Here is a 20,492-nt window from a genome sequence, read left to right as displayed (position 1 = left end):
GGAGCTCAGGCTCTCCGGTGTCTCTTCCCATAAGCACACAATCCTATGGGATCAGGGCGCCGCTCTTATTACTTCATTTAACTGTACTGGGTTTCAACATAGGTATTTCAGGGGACACAAACATTCAGTCCACCACAAACATCTAGTTTGGAGAAAAAAATTTCGATAGTGTTTGAGAATCTTCTGCCTGTGTCAGAGCCCCGGGGGACTGAGATGATGGAGGGGATGGGCCAGAGGGGGTCTTGACTCCCAAGTTTACCCAGCGAGGGGAAGGCAGGGCCTGATCACACTACAGGAGTGCATATTATGGGGCCTTCCTCTGTGGATGACAATTTAGGGAAAACTGTTCTTAGAAATAATGGTGGTTTTCTTACAGAGGACTACATAGTTTAAAAAAAGAGAGAGAGAAAGAAAAGAAAAAAAACACGATGATTTCCAAGTCAAACAGAAAATTTTAAAAATCCAGAATGGGGCTAAAATTGGCTACACATTGAAATTCAGTGGGGGATAATTCTCTTGAAATACAATTAAACCAAGTACACAATGAAGCACATAGTGCACGCTTAATTTATCTAGAGCCAGGGATAAGTGTTTGGTTTTGTGACAATGACTTGCGGAGATTCTGAAGGAAATTTCTGGGCTATCTTGATCACCCTTATTATTATACCTGATTCCACTTACTTGGACATGGCTCTACCGTAATTTCTGTATTTGATTTCCTAGCTATTGTTAACAACTGTGTTTTCCTCACAAATGTAATGAAGAGACAAAGAGACAGTGGACATTTTCTGGCAGTATCTGGAAAGGATCTTGGTGCGTCGTCACATCGAGCGCGTGTCTGACACACAGCAGCTGTTCAGTAGATATGTATTGGATGGATAGGTGAATACGTCAGAACTAAGTGACAGACAGGAATTCAGGGGGTCAAATGGATGCTGGCTTACAAACGAGGAAGTGATTGCTGGAGGTGGAATTTTCTGGTACTTGGTGCTTGCTGATTCTGGATGTCCACCTGCCTCCTGGCGGCCTCTTCCAAGTCCAGTCTGTGTGTCTGTGTATCAGTGTGGTCTTTGGTGTAGAGTGTGGCTAGAGGCCGGGGCAGGGGAAGGTTAGGCTGGTTCCCTGGGCCTCCAATGAAGATGCCCTGAGCCCTTGAGCTCTGTAGATGAGGTTCTAGCACATTCTCTGCTATTTTCACCCTTCTTTCTTCCTTCCTGAATTCTCCAGACTCAGTCTTCTCACCTTGCTCTTGTTCACCTTTCCACAATGTGGCCCCAGTTCTCCAGGGCTGCACGGAACTTGGAGAGAGCATTGTGGTGCTAGTGATGACTAACGCAGGTGGGGGGACCTTGTTGATGTGTCCCCCTTAAACTCATTGTGTCTGCAGGGGGTGGCATTAAGGGGACACAAGTGAATGGAGAAAAAAGACCTAGGGGTGCCCAGGAAAGGGTGAGCAGTTGCTCCAGAGGAGCCTGGGAGGGAGGCAGGAGAGGAAGGCTGGTGGGGAGTGATGTTCAACAGACTCAGACTGATGGGGCTTATCTATTCCTCCCCTCCGCTCTGTGGGACAGACCTGCCTCCATGGTCCTGGGTCAGCTGCGCCTTCATCATCAGACTTCCTCAGTCACCTTGCCCACCATCTCCATTTCCCTGCAGGACCCTGGGTCTCACCAGATATACAGATATACATTCAGGGATGGGGACTCCTGCATTACTTTCACAAACCCAGAGGCCCACAGGCTCTGCAGGGAACATACAACTACAGCCAGGGATAAAACACTTGAAGGAGATGGAAGTAACATTTCTCTTTACATGTTTCTGTGATTGCAAAAGTGGTACATATTCATTGTAGAAAATCAGCAGAGAGCTTGAGGGCTGTGAATCCATCACCGTAGGGGTCGGGCAGAGCAAAGCGAGCCTGAGAAGGATTTAGGCCTTTGAGGGCTGTGGTCTGACTTCTGCCCGGCCAAGTGCCAGGGATGGGCAGACTTTGATTCCTATGCCAGCTCAGTGACTGTGCCAAGGGCCCATGGGGAGGTGGACTTCAGACAGGATTCAGCCACCTCCTTTGTCCTCTTCTCCCAGACGCAGCTGAGCTGCTTAAAAGAAGGCAGGGGTGCCGGGGAGGCTGTGGGCTGGCTGGGAAGGAGGGCAGAGGAGAGGCCCTGCACACAGTGTCTGTCACAGGGGACAAAGATCCTAACAGTGCTTGGGAACATGGGCAGAAGAGCCTGAAGGTGATGAGTGTCCCCAAGCCCACTCCATGAGTGGGAATTGGGGGTGTGGGCAGACATGGGGCTTCTGAAGTGAGTAGCTTCAGGCAGGACTGTGGTCATTCCCCACCAGGTGCTGCTTCAGCCGTTCCCATCTCTTGCCAACCCAGGCCAGGGTGGCCATCCCCAAGCCCTCCTTTCCCTCCTGCAGGAAGCCTTGGGAATGCAGGGCTTGAGCTTAAGCCATCCCTGAAAGCAGCCTGACCAAACCACCTTCCTCCCTGCCTCTCCCCTGAGCACAGATGAGGATGCTGATGTATTTGGCCTCGTCTCCTTCTCTTGGGGACCCGGGATGGCTCTTGTCACAAACCCAGAGGCTCACAGGATCCACAGGGGACACAGGCACTGCAGTTGACAGAAGGGCATGTGTCCTGGGCAGAGGGCCGAGCTGCCCTGAGCTCTGCAAACTGTAACCATGTAGGAAGGTAGCCTCACCTTCTGACATCTGGATTTAAATAAATTTTCCTGATTTTTAAATGTTGGCAACAAACCTCAAAACATTTTAAAACAATGTGCAGGCCAAGCCCCATATTACCAGAGGCTGTCTTTGACTGGCATGTGCTGGTGGCTGATACTCCGTGAGCACTTACCATGCCAGGGAATGTTCTGGTCCTTTCTGTGTAGTCAAGTTGCCATTGCCGTCATCTTACCTCCCAACTTGGGAAACGATGCACAGGCAGAGGAAGTGACAGGCAGCAGATCACGATTTAATACGTGGTGTTTGGATGCTGGCAGCCTGGCTTGAGCTCCCACAAGCAAACCCTGGGGCTTTTACCCCTTTCTATGTAAGACTGAGTCCCTGGAGGGCATGGCCAAGACTTAACGAACAGCTCTGTTTTAATGAGTATTTTCTATATGCTTAGTGAGTACACGTTATCTTCAAGCCTCACAACAACCCTGTGAAGTCCGTATTAACATCCTTATGTTAAGGGTTAGAAGGTTTAGAAGGAGTGATGTTAGGACACCCTTTTCAATAAACGGTGCTGGGAAAATTAAATTGCCATATGCAGAAGAATGAAACTGGACACATATCTCTCACCATATATAAAAATCAACTCAAGGATAGACACACTGGCTCATGCTTGTAATCCCATCACTTTGGGAGGCTGAGGCGGGTGGATCACTCGAGGTCAGGAATTTGAGAACAGCCTGTCCAACATGGTGAAACCCTGTCTCTACTAAAAACACAAAAAATTAGCCAGGCATAGTGGCGCATGCCTGTAATCCCAGCTACTCAGGAGGCTGAGGCATGAGAACTGCTTGAACCTGGAAGGCAAGGGTTGCAGTGAGCTATGATAGCACTACTGTACTTCAGCCTGGGCGACAGAGCAGGACTCCGACTTAAAAAAAAAAATCAACTCAAGATGGGTTGAAGACTTAAGTGTAAGAACTGACACTATAAAAATCTTAGAAGAAAATCTAGGAAAAACTCTTCTGGCATTGACCTAGGCAAAGAATTCATGACAGAAACCTTAAAAGCACAAGCAACAAAACAAAAAATAGACAAATGGGACTTAATTAAACTAAAAAAGTTTTTGCACAGCAAAATAAACCATCAACAGAATGAACAACTTGCAGAACAGGAGAAAATATTTGCAAACTATGTATCCAGTAAGGGACTGTTATCCAGAATATATAAGAAACTCAAACAACGCAACAAAAAAAAAATCCAAATAATGTCATTAAAAAGTGGGCAAAAGATATGAATAGATTTTTTTTTCAAAAAGAATACATGCCAGGTGGCTAAGAGGCATATGAAAAAATGCTCAACATCAAAAGTCATCAGAGAAATGGAAATTAAAACCACAGTGAGATCTTATCTCACACCAGTGAGAATGGCTATTATTAAAAAGTCAAAAAATAACAGATATTGGTAAGGATGCAGAGAAAAGAGAACACCTATACACTGTTGGTGGGACTGTAAATTAGTACAGCCCCTATGGAAAACAGTATGGTGATTTCTCCATACTGTCTTAAAAATAGAGCTACCATTTGATCCAGCAGTCCTACTATTGGTATCTACACAAAGGAAAAGAAATCAGTATATCAAAAAGAAACCTGCACTTGTATGCTTATCACAGCACTGTTTACAGTAGCAAAGATATGGAATCAATCCATCAACAGATGATTGGTTAAAGAAAATGTGTGTGTGTGTGTGTGTGTGTGTGTGTATGTGTGTGTGTGTGTGTGTGTGTGTATGGAATGGAACACTACACTGCCATAAAAAAGAATGAGATCATGTCTTTTGCAGCAACATGGATGAAACTGGAGGTCATTCTTTTAAGTGAAATAACTCTAAAACAGAAAGTCAAATACCACATGTTCTCACTTGTAAGTGGGAGCTAAATAATGTATACACATGGACACAGAGTGTAGAATAATAGACATCAGAGACTCAGAAGGGTGACAAGGTGGCAGGGGGTGAGGGATGAGAAATTACTTAATGAGTATGATGTATATTATTAGGGTGATGGTTACACTAAAAGCCCAGACTTCACCACTAGGCAATCTATCCACGTAGCAAAACTGCAATGTACCCCCTTAAATTTATTATTATTTTTAAAAAGGAGTGACTTTCCTGAAGCCTCTCAGCCTCGAGTGTAGAAGGCTATGACCAACACTCAGGTCCATCTGGCTCTTTCTGTGCAGCCTGGTGTCTTTCTGAATCCTTGTGTCCAGCCTAGGGCCAGGCTCCACGGGGCCATTAGGGAAGGTGAGTGAGTGTCTGGGCTTGGCCGCTGAGGCTGCTGGGCAGGACTCCTGGGGCAGCCTCCCGGCCTGGGGCTCAGTCCAGGATGGTAGGCTCACTTGGCTCGGTCCTTCTCGCTCTTCTGTGGTGAGAGGCACTGCCAGATCCCCCTGCAGACCATTTCATTGCCCAGGGCATAGTTGATGGCATTGATTGTAGGCACCATTTTGGCAATGAGGGCGGGCACCTGTTGTGGCAGAAAAGTCCAGAAAAGAAGCTTCAAAGCCACTGCTCCTCTCTCTGGTCCCACCTGGCGACCCCAGTCACCCCCACCTGCAGCTGCCAATCATTTAGTTCTGCAGCCTTGGAGCCTTCCCTGACTAGTTGGCAGAGATTCATGGCTCATGGAGCCCATGGAGTCATACTCTTGTCCAGACCCACCTGCTCCCAGCCTGGGTACCAATCTCAACCCCTAGTCACAGAGTCCTTATCTGCACCATCTGGCTGGCTGTCCCTGTCATCTCACATGAGGTTTGGGCAATGTCAAGTAGCAGCCTGGTATGACTCAGGGACGAGGTAGGGGATTAGGGAGGCAAACTAATGCTCTATGCATTGTGAGTATCCAAAGGAAGAAACACAGAGAGGAAGAGACTGACACAGAGGCCATAAATCCAGAAAGTGAGATGAGGTGAGACAGAGACACAAAGACTGAGAGGGGTCTAGCTTTGGGTACTAGAAGTATCTGTACCATCTGCAGTTTGGGGGAGATGGAAGTCACGTCTGCGATGACTGCGTATAGATACAGGATGGCATAGGGGCCCCAGCCGAGCAGCAGCGTCCTTGCTGGCAGAGTGGTGTTTACCTGGGGAGAAATTGTGGCAGGAGATGTCAGCTTGCTCCAGGTGGCCCACAGCCCCATGCGGCCGAGAAGACCAGGTCAGCACTCAGCAGGGCTGGGCAGCATGAACCAGGCTTCAGGAGGGAGCTGAGTCTGCAGGGGAACTTGGGACCAGATGGGCCTCTCTGTTGTTTAAGACTGTGTGACCTTAAGCCTTTTATTTAAGCTTGCCTGACCTCAGTTGCTGTGTCTGTAAAATGGCCTGATAATACCTGACGTGGCTGGAGGTCGAGACTGGGTGGATAATGAGCTTCCTCCTGGGTTGTACTCTTTGTTTGTTTGTCAAATACAGACAGGGTCTCACTATATTTCCTAGGCTGGTCTCGAATTCCTGGGCTCAAGGGATCCTCCTCCTTCGGCCTTCCAACGTGCTGGGATTCCAGGCATGAGCCACTGTGCCTGGCCCGGGTCTGTGCTCTTTAAGAGGAATCCTGGGCTCTGTGACTGCGTGCTCAAGGGGCCCCAGGCTGAGCTGCCCTCAGGCCTCAGTCCTAGAACCAACTGGTCATCCACAGCTACAGCCACCTGGCGAGACCACCCTGTCTGGGCTCCCAATGTGAAATATAATCAGCGGGCACGGGGCTTGTCCGGAGAGCGGGAGACGCTGGGGTGCCGCGTGGCGCCATGAGGGGGCGCAAGACTTGCGCTTTAATTTCAGCGGGAGCGGCCGGATTCCTGCCCCCCGCCCCCCCACCCCCCACACGCGAACGTGCAAATTCTGACGCTAAAGTTCTTGCCTGTTTTCTCCCTGACATGACTTTCTTTAACAAAGAGGGTGATTAAGTTGGAAGAGAACATATTTTCTTCCATCTTGGATTTTTAAAATATGTTGACCAAGAGACTTTTTTTTCTCTCTTAATTGTCCCTTATTTGGGGGTGGGGGGAAGGGAGCTCAGCACTGCGGGGCCCTCCCGGGAGCCGAGGCCGTGAGAATTGGAATCCCCTGGAGAGGCTGTGCGGTCTCCGGAAGCCGCTTAGCTTGGGATAAGGTCCCCGGACCCCTGCGTGTGACCTTGACGATGCCCACCAGAGACAATGGTTTAAAGTCAACCCAGAAAAATGAGGAGATCATGGTGGCAGCCTTGTCTCCCGGCTGCCTGTGCCTCCAATAAATGTGAACTTTGCGCCTCCAGACAGGGTTTGGGACGGGCATCGCGGAGGACAGCCTGGAGGCGGCGCCTATGCTAGCTGCCAGCTGGGAGCCAGGGGACTGGATTCTGGTCCCAGCAAAGTCCTTTCTCTCCTTCTGACCTCGGGGGAGCATCGGGGCTGCAGCTAAAATAGATTTGCACAGTCCTTTTACAATTTACAATAAATAAATAAAGTGGCAGATGAAGTGACTTAAAAAAAAAAAAAAAAGAGAGAGAGTTTCTTTCATGCACTGTGATTGACCACGTGGGTGGTGGAGTCCCAGACCTAAGTTTGAATCCAGGTGTGTGGCTTTTGGTGAGTTGCTTGGTTAACGCCCATCTCAACCTCAATTTTTCAGTCCACGACACAGGGATAAGAAAACCTCCTTCTGGCCGGGCGCGGTGGCTCAAGCTTGTAATCCCAGCACTTTGGGAGGCCGAAATGGGTGGATCACCTGAGGTCAGGAGTTCAAGACCAGCCTGGCCAACAGATACAAAAGATACAAAAATTAGCCAGGCATGGTGGCGGGTGCCTGTAATCCCAGCTACTAGGGAGGCTGAGTCAGGAGAATCACTTGAACCCGGGAGACGGAGGTTGCAGTGAGCCGAGATTGCCATTGCACGCCAGCCTGGGCAACAGAGTAAGGCCTTGTCTCAAAAGAAAAAAAGAAAAGAAAAGAAAAGAGAAGGCTGGGCACAGCGGCTTATGCCTATAATCCCAACACTTTAGGAGGCAGAGGCAGGCGGATCACCTGAGATCGGAAGTTTGAAACCAGCCTGACCAACATGGAGAAACCCCGTCTCTACCAAAAATACAAAATTAGCTGGGTGTGGTGGCACATGCCTATAATCCCAGGTACTCGGGAAGCTGAGGAAGGAGAATCGCTTGAACCCGGGAGGTGGAAGTTGTGGTGAGCTGAGATTGCGCCATTGCGCTCCAGCCTGGGCGACAAGAGCAAAACTCCGTCTCAAAAAACTAAAAAAAAGGCCGGGCGCGGTGGCTCAAGCCTGTAATCCCAGCACTTTGGGAGGCCGAGACGGGCGGATCACGAGGTCAGGAGATCGAGACCATCCTGGCTAACACGGTGAAACCCCATCTCTACTAAAAAATACAAAAAAAAAAAAACTAGCCGGGCGAGGTGGCGGGCGCCTGTAGTCCCAGCTACTCGGGAGGCTGAGGAAGGAGAACGGCGTAAACCCGGGAGGCAGAGCTTGCAATGAGCTGAGATCCGGCCACTGCACTCCAGCCTGGGCGACAGAGCCAGACTCCCACTCAAAAAAAAAAAAAAAAAAACTAAAAAAAAAAAAAAAGAGAAAACCTCCTTCCTCATAGAGTGGTTGCAAAGATGAAATAATACTAAGATCTGAATTTGTTCTAATCTTTGTTGCTTGTTAGGACTCCTTTGTTAGAGGTCATCCAGGTGACCAAGTTAAAATAAAACCGTGGCAAGGGAATAGTAACGCAGAAATTTAAAAATGGCTAGGAGGGCTTATTTTGAAGTACTATATTTCTTGGAAAAATGTGCTTATAGGTTTGATTTTTATCTTTTGGACACTACCCTGTGACTGTGATTAAATTAAACATCTCAAAGCACTTTAAAAGCAGCATTTTAAAAGACTGTAACTTTGTGCCAAACCTCAGATCTTTGGCAAGAATTAAGTGGAACAGCAGGGATGGTGTCCGGCAGGGAGCCCTGGTCGCCAGAGTTACCAGGTCTGGGTGAATCTGAGCAGTCCTGATCCTTGCTCCCCAGGCCTTAGCGATCTGAACAAACAGAGGGTAGTTTCCAGTTCTAACATCCTATGCTGTGCACAAGCTGGATTTTCTCTTGATCATTGAAAACGCAGAAAACCCCTGGTTGCTGTCTGTCACATTGTTCATATTCCCTGGTGTCCCTGAGTGAAACTGAGAACTTTCTGCTGCTCTTGAGGCAGGAGACTAGCAGAGGGAATTGGAGGTTAAAGGGCAGAATAAGTAGAAGCAGAAGCAAGGTGAAGAGGCGGTGAGCAAGAAGCAAGACAAGAAACAGAAGTTGAGCAACCAAAACAAAAATAAGATTAAAAAGTGAGTAAGAAGCTCCCATGGCCGGCTAGATCTGGACCAAACCTGTCAGGAGCAGTTCCTCAGAGATGGGCATGCGCATTAGAGAGACAAAGTATCCTTAAAATGACCCTGTATGATAATAAGCTCATTAAGGCTCATTCATATGGACTGCGTATCATGCATGTACTTAAGATTATGGGATGGAGGTGACAGGCAATCACACAAGGGCCAAAGCGACTAAGTAACCTATCAATCAAAAGGCAGACGCTGGCTAGAGATGAGGCAGCCTTGGGAAGAAGAAAAATAAACACATAAAAGAACCCAAAATACACCAAACTGGTGCTGATCTCACTTCGCAGAGAGCGGTCCGCCCTCCCCTCTCTGAGAGTGTAATACTGTGCTGAATAAACTTTTGCTGCTTTGCTTTGCTGCAAAAGCAATGAATATTTGCTTTGCTATTTGTGTGTGTCACATCCAATTTTTCATTCGGGACACCAAGAGCCTGGGGCTGCGCTGCACCGTCAGATAACACTCCGGGAGGGGTCCTTACCTGGAGATGACCGCTCTTCCCCAGTTTCTGCTCCATGAGACTGTAGGACGTGATCGTGATGAAGAGGGGCATGGCAAAGTTGAAGAAGGACATGGTGAAGAGGAAGCTGGTGAAGTTTCTACAGGGAGAGTGGATGGAGGACTGGGGTCAGCTCTCAGGGATGGTCAGCTGCCCTCAAGGACCCACCAGCTCTGCTCTGGATGATCGGATGTGGGAAAATGCTCCATTCACACAAGTACTCAGTGTGATTGCTCCCGGGTCCCAGGTAAATTCCCTTTGGGAGCTACGAGGTCCCCCTAGAACTTGCCTTTAGAAGCCAGGGAGCTCCGAGGAGGAAGAGGCCTCTTTCTTTTTTTTTTTTTTTTTTTTGAGACGGAGTCTCGCTCTGTCGCCCAGGCTGGAGTGCAGTGGCCGGATCTCAGCTCACTGCAAGCTCCGCCTCCCGGGTTCACGCCATTCTCCTGCCTCAGCCTCTGGAGTAGCTGGGACTACAGGCGCCCGCCACCTCGCCCGGCTAGTTTTTTGTATTTTTTTAGTAGAGACGGGGTTTCACCGTGTTAGCCAGGATGGTCTCGATCTCCCGACCTCGTGATCCGCCCGTCTCGGCCTCCCAAAGTGCTGGGATTACAGGCTTGAGCCACCGCGCCCGGCCGAGGCCTCTTTCTTGTTCAAGTGCTTAGCCCTGCTTTCCTGTTTGTCCCCCAAGCATGAAGAATGGGAAATTTTAGTTTGGGAAACATGTTCACCCAATGGTGGGGATGTCAGTGGACCAAGAGGAAGGAACACTCAAGGAGCATTCTAGGCCCAAAGGTTTTAAAAGGAGACTGGATAACAAGAAGATTGGATACTACGTCACTAAAGAAATGGTTGAAGGGACCACAGAAGAGCCTGGGTTCCCAGGTAGTGGTCATGGGGAGGTGAAGGGAATGGTGGGAGTCCCAGGGAGGCAGATTCCCATTAGAAGGGGAGACTATGTCACCTTGGAGCTGTACACCAGGGAGGGGCAGCTGGAAGGACTGGACCCTGGCTGGGGAGAGCCATGGAGGGACACTTGGACCAGGCCCAGTATTCTCAAAAAGGCATCACCTGGAAAGCCTGTCATCCAGTGCAGATGCCTCATGATTAAACACCATGGGTAAAGCAGATGAATGCAACGTGGCTCTAGTGGAAGCAAGAGGGGCTGGAGCCCATGTCACCATTCCTCAAGGCAGTTTCTAAAGGATCCCCCTAAGCCCTTGTCTCCCTAGAGCTGCCTGATGGGGCAGTACCAGAACACGAGCCCCATGAGGGTGGGGACCCTCATGCATTCAGTTCTATTTCTCCAGGGATTGCCTCATAGCGTATGCTCAGGGCATTCCCTCCCAGTGGAAGGACCATAATGTTCTTTGAATCTATTGTGCCAAGGGTATGGCACCCTCTAGAAACTGATGAGGTCAGAGCCATGATGGCCGACTGTGCTGAAGACGGCAAAGAGGTGGTGTGGCTTGGTGACTGTTATCACTGACACAAGCCAATGGCTCCCTGTATGATGTCTCTTTTTGGGTTCAACTCTGGGTCCCAATTTTCATAGCATTCCCATCACCCGGCCAGTTTTCAGAACAGGCTTTTTCCAGTCCCAATGTCTGCCTACATGTGGGTATCATGACTAAGGAGTTGAGATTATCTGGCAAACATTCATATTTCCCCATTTGGATTTTCAGCTGGGGCACCCTTGTAATAGGAGTTCGAAGCCAAGATTCCCATGGATAGGAGCCTCGAAGCTGCTCCTCCCACCTCACCTGTCCCCTTTGGAGTAGTCCAGGGTGCAGCATGTCCCCAGTGGCTCATAGTCATAGTGGCCCCAGCCCAGGAGGGGCAAGGCTGCCCAGAAGGTAGAAGACAGCCACACGAAGAGCACCAGAGAGATGGCCGAGTTCCAGGCCAGCTGGCTGCCTGCCCAGGACAGAGGACGAAGAGGAGGTTGTGAGGGGGAGATGGCCTGGTAGAGTGAGAAAGAATGGACTTCCCTATCTTGAAGAGTGTCCCTTCGAGTGATCCCCCCGCCTCAGTCTCCCATAGTGCTGGGATTACAGGATTGAGTCACCACATCCTGCCAGAAGGAGGTTTTCTTATCCCTGTGTCATGGTCTAAAAAATTGAGGCTGAGAAGGGGATTAACTAAGCAAGTCACCAAAATGAGAACCACAGCTCTGCCTCAGGCAAGTGAAAAGCTTCTCTGAGCCCCAGTGTTCTCGCCCACAAGGGGAATGATAATCCTTGCCACAAGGGGAATGATAATGAGTTGCTCAGAGGATTGTTATGAAGAATGAAATAGATAATGGATGGTGAAGGTCTCCAAATAGACACACTATACCATCTTCTTCAGAGGACAGAGACAAGGAGGGAATGGCAAAGAGACAGATGTGTTTTCAAAGCCAAAGTTCAGGAAGAAGCATGGGCAGGGGTTCAGGTGAGGGTCATAGGGGATGGAGGCAGAAGTCTGGACTTACCACCATCCTCAGCACTTGCTCAGAATCAGGCCACTGCCCCTGCTTCGAGGATACCCTCTGAGAATGCTTGACTCGGGGGTTGGGGCTCAATCTCAGTGCCAAAGGCAGAGGCTGGGTCCCAGCAGCATCTTTTGATGTGAACCAGCCATGCTGATTTGACCTCCTCTGATCCCTTCCCTGAAGCCCCCTCTCTGCTGCAGTGTTATTGGGTCCTTTCCATCCAGTGGTTCCTCCTGGATCTGGCTTCAGGATGCACTTCACAGGTGCCCTCCTCTGTCTACTGTTTATTTGTCATACTCCTTTGTGTCTAAGATCCCAGGGCAGAGGACAGGTCTCTAGGTGGGCTTTGATCAGGAGAGAAGAGCACATCTACAACCTCCCTCATCTACACTTTGCTTCTACTGATATGGTTCCAGATGGAGTTTGCTTGGATGTGACCTTCTGATATGAACTGAATGTTCGGGTCCCCTCAAATTTATATGTTGAAGCCCTAATCCCCAGTGTGATGGCATTTGGAGGTGGGGCCTTTGGGTTATAACTCGTCCATAAGGGTGGAGCCCCCATGATGCGATTAGTGCCCTTATAAGAAGGGACACGATTAACTGGACGTGGTGCATGCGCCTGTAGTCCCAGCTACTCAAGAGGCTGAGGTAGAGAATCACTTGAACCCAGAAGGTGGAGGCTGCAGTGTACTGAGATGGTGCCACTACATTCTAGCCTGGGCAATAGAGTGAGACTCTGTTTCAAAAAAATAAAAGAAGGAACACAAAAGTGACAATCTCTCTTTTTATGTGAGGACATGGCAAGAAGATGAACATCTATAAATAAAGAAGCAAGCCCTCAACGAACCTGTCCATGCTGACACCTTGAATTTGGACTTCCCAGCCTGAATAACTGAGAAATAAATTTCTATTGTTCAAGCCACCCAGTCTATAACATTCTATTATAGGAGCCTGGGCAGACTAAGATACCTCCCACCCCAACCGTGGGCACAATAAATATGTGCATGGATAGGAAGACTCGATATAGTCAAGAGGTCAGTTCTGCCAATCTTTTAAAAAAATTTTTTTTGAGGCAGAGTCTTGCTCTGTCACTCAGGCTGGAGTGCAGTGGCATGATCTCGGCTCACTGAAACTTCTGCCTCCCAGGTTCAAGCAATTCTCCTTCCTCAGCCTCTCAAGTAGCTGGAATTACAGGCTCATGCCACCATGCCCAGCTAATTTTTGTATTTTTAGTAGAGATGGGGCTTCACCATGTTGGCCAGGCTGGTCTTGAACTCCTGACCTCAAGTGATTTGCCCACCTCAGCCTCCCAAAGTGTTGGGATTACAGGCATGAGCCACCATGCCTGGCCTTTTCTTCTTCCTGTTTTTGTTTGTTTGTTTGTTTGTTTTTGTGTTTTTGTTTTATTGAAGCATGGTCTCATTCTGTTGCCCAGGCTGGAGTGCAGTGGTGCCATCTCGGCTCACTGCAACCTCTGCCTTCCAGGTTCAAGCAATTCTCTGTGGGCACAATAATGAATACCTACCTGGACCCTTGTGCTGCCTCAGACTTTCAGCTTTAGAAACAGATGGCCAAGGTGACATGCCTACAACCTCCCAGGGATGGAGTAGATGAATTCAGACCTCCTCATTCCCCTTTGCCTGCCTTCACACTGCTCTGCCATGCTCTCAGTATAGAAAGGGCTTTGATCTAAGGCCTCTGGCATAGGGATTAACTGTTCTATATTGAGGCAGAGAAGCCTGTTGCTGTCTGAGAAGGTGGTGTGTGTGTGTGTGTGTGTGTGTGTGTGTGTGTGTGTGTGTGTGTGTAAGATGGTCCAAGGGATCACAGGGGCGGGGGCTGGGATGGAAGTAGTGGGAGAAGCACTCTGAGACCAGGTGGACAGGAAGGCTAAACTATTGCCACTCAAAATGATGAGACCGATGGAAGCATTTTGGCCTGGAGAGACCCATGACGGGCAGTGACTTTGCAGGGAAGGCGGCTGTACATGTGACTATGGCAAGGGAAGTTCTGTGGATTCCAAAGAGGCCATGCCACGGCTTGAGCTGTGCTGGCCATAGACCTCACAGCAGCCTCTGTGCTGAGCAAATTCATAGCTCAGGACTTGGAGGTACCAGGTCATGCCCAGTGTCAGCTCTGCCCTTAGTAGCTGTGTGACCCTAGGCAAGCTGCTTAACTTCTCTGTGCCTCTGCTTCCAAGGCTGTGAGCTGAGGGTTTGCTAGGAGGGTTAGCTGAGCCACAGCTCCCCAAAACATGTTTATGTACCCATGGTGGTGAATAGGGTTCTGGATGGTCTCTGGGTGAACAGGTTTTTATTTTAATTGTATTAAAATTATAAGAACATTAAACCTGTGATTTCCCAGATGTTGTTTAGAATGAGCTTGAAGCAGGTGTTTACATTTTAAAAAATGAGTCACTTTTAAGAAAAAAAAAATCAAGGAGAAACAGAGCAGTTTGTACACTGATATGGCCAATTATGAAGATGGTATTTGACCATGCAGATTGGGAAATCTAGAGCTGGACAGTTTTCATGAAGCCTCATGGAATGGTTGGGTGCCAGGGCACATGCCCAGCTACACACATACACCCAGCCTCTCTGCACCTCCGTAGTACCTATCTGCAAGGGCATTTTCTGTAACCCTGATCTCATTTGATTTTCAAAATAAAACTGAGATTGGTTATTAAAATCATCTCAGCTGCCGGGCGCGGTGGCTCAAGCCTGTAATCCCAGCACTTTGGGAGGCTGAGGCAGGCGGATCACGAGGTCAGGAGATCGAGACCATCCTGGCTAACACGGTGAAACCCCGTCTCTACTAAAAAACACAAAAAACTAGCCGGGCGAGGTGGCGGGCGCCTGTAGTCCCAGCTACTCGGGAGGCTGAGGCAGGAGAATGGCGTGAACCCGGGAGGCGGAGCTTGCAGTGAGCTGAGATCCGGCCACTGCACTCCAACCTGGGCGACAGAGCGAGACTCCGTCTCAAAAATAAAATAAAATAAAATAAAATAAAATAAAATCATCTCAGCCAGGCGCAGTGGCTCACACCTGTAATCCCAGCACTTTGGGAGGCTGAGACAGGTAGATCACGAGGTCAGGAGTTCAAGACCAGCCTGGCCAATATGGTGAAACCCCATGTCTACTAAAAATACAAAAATTAGCTGGGCGTGGTGGCGCACGCCTGTAGTCCCAGCTACTCAGCAGGCTGAGGCAGAAGAATCGCTTGAAACCAGGAGGCAGAGGTTGCAGTTAGCCAAGATCGAGCCACTGCACTCCATCCTGGGCAATAGAGCAATTCCGTCTCAAAAAGAAAAAAAAAAAAATCATTTCATATAGGAGGAGACTAAGGTTCAGAGAGGATCCCTGACTTGCCCAAGGTTGCAGTGATGGCAAGATAGCCTCAATAGCTCTCCTGCACACTCTCCCACCCTCCCTCCTTTCCTGAAATGAGTGCCTACACATGATAGGCATGCACACTCACACCCACCCACACTTCCCTGCCCTGGGAAACAAGGAGCTGTAGCTAGTTCTGACTGCCCCGCCCTGCCTCTTATCCTCTCCACACTGCATCGGTGTCCCTCCACTGGAGAAGCCCAGATACATACGGGTGCAGTAGTGGTGATAGCGCCCCCAGGCGATAGCTGCACTGCTGCAGATGCTGGCCAACGCTGTCACAAAGCCCTGGAAGCCGTGAGCCTGGCAGCCGTCCGAGCCGTAGGGCCAGCGCCTGTGGGAGACACTGGGCACCAGTGACCCCTCTCCTCCAACCCTTTCCACCTCCCACACCTGCCAAGTACAGCCTGGAGTGTGCGTTCCTGAATCTTGCCCTGCTTCTCCAAAGACGGCCTTAATATCGGTGTCTTTCCTATGAGGTGTTAGAGCTTAAGTAACTGGGCTGAAGGGGTAGAGCCCGATGCACACTCTCTATGCTCGGTGACTTTGCACCACGGTTGGGCCATAGGCTCTCTCTGTGTGATCAGATCCCACTGTCACAGGAGAGCTCATGCCTGTAATTGATAGGTGGGGAAACTGAGGTTCAAAGAGGCAAAGATACTGAGGCCAAGGTCACACAGAAGATGAAGGCAAAGTCAGAGGGGGAGATCCCAGGCCTCCCCAGCCTAAAGGGCCAAACAAAGGTGGAAGCTTCAATTCACTGTGGGAGGAAGAATTCTCACTGATGTAGACCCCCCAGGCTGGTCAGCACGGAGCATGTGCATCCAGGTGGGCTCCAGCCTCCATCTGCAGTGTCCAAAATCAGAATGAGAATGTCCAGTCTGCTTCAGAAAACAATTTTATAAACACCTTCTGAAGCTGTGATGGAAGACCCTGGTTTGTGTATAAGGAGGTGTTAGACGCTAGCTAAAACCCTGTTTGTTTTCACACTTACTTAGAGTCCTAGGTATCAAGCATTATTTTAAGTTATTTACACATAATAGAAGTAAATACTTCCAACGAACTATATGAGTTAGGAAATAATATCCGATTTATGGAAGAAGCCCAGAACTAGAAATGCTGAATGAAACCAGAATGCAAACCTAGGTTGTTTGGTTACAGAACCTATACCATTGATCTCTACAGCCTGCCATCTCTTTCATCAGGTTTCAGCAATCCCTGTCTTCCAGAAATCAGCGGTCATTCTTCAGAATCAATCTGGAATTCAGCCCATTTTAGCTTGCCCACCCTCCGCCCTTGGCCAATTTTCTGTAAGTAGTAAAAATGCCCTTGGCTTGGCTGCCCGGGACCCAGAGGTTAGGCCCCAGGCAGGACCTCAGGGCCTGTGGACGGGGAGGGGGCTGGTACCGGAGAAGGCTGGATGTGGCTGAAATGAGGGCATTCAGGCTGATCCCACTGTCCGCAAGAGCCAAGCTCAGCACCAGCAGGTGGCAGGGAGTCCGCAGCTCCGGGGTCTTGCAGAAAGAGAAGATGGTCAGGGTATTGAGGCTGAGACCGGAGAGAGCTGAAACGAAGGGTTGGGGCTGGCATTGGGGCTGCTGAAGCCCAGCTGGGGACAGAACAGGGTGCGTGGGGTGGATGGAGCATCAGCAACCTCCCAGACAGACAAGAAAGACAACCTATATAGCGTAGCATGCTTCATGCTATAACAATCATAATCACTGACACCTGCCGGGCACTTAGCGCACACTAGGCACCAGGATAAGCACTTAATATGAGTCATCTCATTCAGTCTTCACTTGGATACGCTCTTCTCCATTTGTAGCTGGGAAACTGAGGTTCAGAGACACTAGCTAACTTGCCCTAAGTACACAGCTAGCAAGTGGTAGAGCTGGAACTTGAATTCAGGCCTTTTGCATTTCAAAATGCCTTCTCCAAGGACTGTAGAGCAAAGTCAGAGAGCCTCCAAGGAGAAGAGTTGATGTTAGAGCTGGGAGCTGCCCAGGACGCCAGGCAGGGAAGTGAGCGTGAAGGGGGCGTACTCTGGAAGCAGACAGACCCGACCTTGAATTTTGGCTTGGTTGCCTCGCCTGCTGCTCCTTAAGCTCTCTGAACCTCAGCTTCCCCCATCTAAAGTGAGGAACAGGAAAAAAATCCCGCCTTCAAAACTGTGAGAAGCACTTACCTGCAGGACAATGCATGGAAGAGCATGCTATTCCAGGAGGGAATAGCATGTGCAAAGACATGCTGTGGTACAATGAGATGCCACCTTACTCCTACAAGAATGGCCATCAATAAAAAGTCAAAAAACAATAGATCGATGGCATGGATGTGGTAAAAAGGGAATGCTTATACACTGCTGCTGGGAATGTAAATTAATACAACCTCTATGGAAAAGAGTATAGAGATTCTGTAAATAACTAAAAGTAGATCTGCCATTTAATCCAGCCAAAAACACACATGCACATCTATGTTTATTGTGGCACAATTCACAATTGCAAAGATACGAAATCAATGCGAGTGCCCACTGACCAATGAATGGACAAAGAAAATGTGGTATATATACATCATGGAATAATACTCAGCCATAAAAAGGAATGAAATAATGTCTTATTACAGCAACTTGGATGGAGCTGGAGGCCATTATTCTAAGTGAAGTAACTCAGGAATGGAAAATCAAATACTGATTGTTCTCAGTTACAAGTGGGAGCTAAACCGTGAGTATGCAAAGGCATTCAGAGGACATAATGGACTTTGGAGACTGGAGAACGGGAAGTGTGGGAGACGGGGTGGGATTAAAAAAACCTACATATGGGAGGGGGGAGGGATTGCATTGGGAGTTATACCTGATGTAAATGACGAGTTGATGGCTGCTGACGAGTTGATGGGTGCAGCACGCCAACATGGCACAAGTATACATAAGTAACAAACCTGCACGTTATGCACATGTACCCTAGAACTTAAAGTATAATTTTTTTAAAAAAACCTACATATTAGGTACAATGTACACTACTCGGGTGATGGGTGCACTGAAATCTCAGAATTTGCCATGATGTAATTCATCGATGTAAACAAAAGTTGCTTGTACCCCCAAAGCTATTGAAATTTTAAAAATATTTTTAAAATAAAATAAAATAAAAACCAAAGCATTATGTATACAATGACATTTCTAATTATCAAACATGAAATAAAAATGTAAATTTAAACCCCTTCCAAAAAATAAAGTGGTAAAATTTTATGGCATATTTGAGGACCTGGAGGGATGCTAGATTGCAGGGTTCTCAGGAAAGGGAGACACCGGCTGGGGCCACCAGAAAGTCATGTCCAGAGCCTTCAGGACCAATCAAATGACTGTCACTTCCTCTCCATTGTCAGTTCTCATTAGAGACTGATGATTTCTCTGGGTCTGCTTTGAACCAAAGCTGCATTCTCCCTCAACTTAGCTCAGGCTGGCGCAGATTCAGGATTGACACTGTCTCTAGCTCTGGCCTCAGCGAGCATCTTAGGGATTCTAGGTGGAGGTAGGTAGGTACCTTGCGGACCTAGAGGCGAAGTGATTAGGCTCATAGGAGTAGACACAGTGAAAATAGTGGTGGGGCTGGAGAGGATGGGAGAGAATGAATTTAAATACCCTGGAGTCTATTTAGGCTAGCACTTTATACCCATTATCCAATTTAATCTTTACAACCACCCATTCGGAATGTCAAGGCATTGAGGGCAGAGAGCTGAAGGGACTTGGTTCCAGTCACACAAGAGCAGGTGGCAGAGCTGTCTGTCCCCAGAGCCTTTCAGGGGACTGATCTTATGTGGGATTCTTAGCAGGATTTCTAAGGAGTGGATTAAATTTCCTCCCGACTGGAGGGACATGAAAAGTCCTAAAGCCTGGCTCTTGATCATCTCCTGGGCAGATGTCCCCTCTCAAAGTCCCTCCCTCCCTGACCCCTGCCTGGCTTACTCTCTGCTTGGCAGGCAGTGTGCTGCACCTCACAGGTTCAGCTGTCAGAACACCCCCTGAGTCCAGGCACAGAGGGGAAGGCAGTCAAGGGGACCTGACACCCAGCTGGATTTGGGGACCTCGCCTCTCCTTGCCAGCTCCATATTGGTGGCCTGGGTCCTCAGAACCCACTGGGCCCCCGCTGCACCCCAGGTTCTGCCTGGCTCACCTTCCACCAGCAGCACCATCCCCACAGCCAGCACCTCGAGCTCCCCAAAGCCGGTGGGCAGGGCACTGGTCTCTGCCATCCTCACTCTCCCTCCTGCCAGTGGCCCAGCTGTCTCTGGCTTCCCGCAGCCAGGCCCTCCCTTTTAAAGGGCCATCCCATGTGCGTGGAGGCACATGCACGTTATTATGCTGGACCTTGGGCTCTTTCTGGATGCCTCCCCCCTGCAAATGGTCCTCTTGGTCCAAGCAGAAGGAACCCATTCACGAGTTGGACAATGCAGCCTTTGTGAAGCCAGAATGGAGCCCTGTCTCATTCATTTCAGCCCCATTGCACAGGATTAAGGTCGGGGAATCCAAATGGTGTGAGACTGAGAGCCTTATTGGAAAAGAATTGCATAACCAAGGGAGGGGAGCAGGAGGAGGGATCTGAGCCGCAGCTGTTCCTGACAAGCCCAGTGCCTGGGCACGTGTGTCCTCAGGCTCACATGTGTGTACTCCAAAGCGCTGGGGAAAGGATGAAGTTTGGGAAGTCACCTGTTGTCAGAGGAAGAACCCCAAATGGGACCAGAGAATGGGTTTCTGGTTCTGAATCTGTCACTAACTAGTTATGTGCCTGGAGTGGGACCACTAGACTCTTCGTTTACTTTTCTGCAATGTCAGTGTCTTTTGTCTGCGGCCTCTGTATAAGTCCCGGTTAGATATCATGAATATAAACCTCAGGGCTGCATTTCCTGTCTCCCATAGAGCACTTGAGCCACATGAGCATAAAAAATCTCCTAGGACACTGTCTTAGAACAGAGGGGCTGCCGTCTTGTCAGTCTCCGCCCCCCAACCCGCCCAGCCTTGCTGGCCCCGCTAAGAGCTTTG

At 49.1% G+C, this 20,492-nt stretch overlaps 1 protein-coding gene across 2 annotated transcripts; it reads right to left on the bottom strand.

Moving 5' to 3' along the window:
- Positions 1-440: 440 nt before the first annotated feature.
- Positions 441-19,718, bottom strand: LOC105495993 (retinal G protein coupled receptor). 2 transcript variants are annotated; one of them, XM_011766017.3, is made up of 7 exons: positions 19,627-19,718; positions 16,871-17,027; positions 15,676-15,797; positions 11,363-11,516; positions 9,585-9,702; positions 5,711-5,824; positions 441-5,209 (listed from the first exon to the last, which is right to left on the bottom strand). In XM_011766017.3, exons 1-7 carry the CDS (start codon positions 19,703-19,705, stop codon positions 5,078-5,080), a joined length of 876 nt encoding a protein of 291 aa, XP_011764319.2. In that variant the 5' UTR covers positions 19,706-19,718; the 3' UTR covers positions 441-5,077. The 2 variants fall into 2 exon arrangements, with proteins under 2 accessions (XP_011764319.2, XP_011764320.2); XM_011766018.3 differs by lacking the exon at positions 5,711-5,824.
- Positions 19,719-20,492: the final 774 nt, after the last annotated feature.

Source organism: Macaca nemestrina, chromosome 9 (genome assembly GCF_043159975.1).
Source record: "Macaca nemestrina isolate mMacNem1 chromosome 9, mMacNem.hap1, whole genome shotgun sequence".
Lineage (NCBI taxonomy): Eukaryota > Metazoa > Chordata > Mammalia > Primates > Cercopithecidae > Macaca > Macaca nemestrina.
This window is presented reverse-complemented; position numbering and strand designations above follow the sequence as displayed.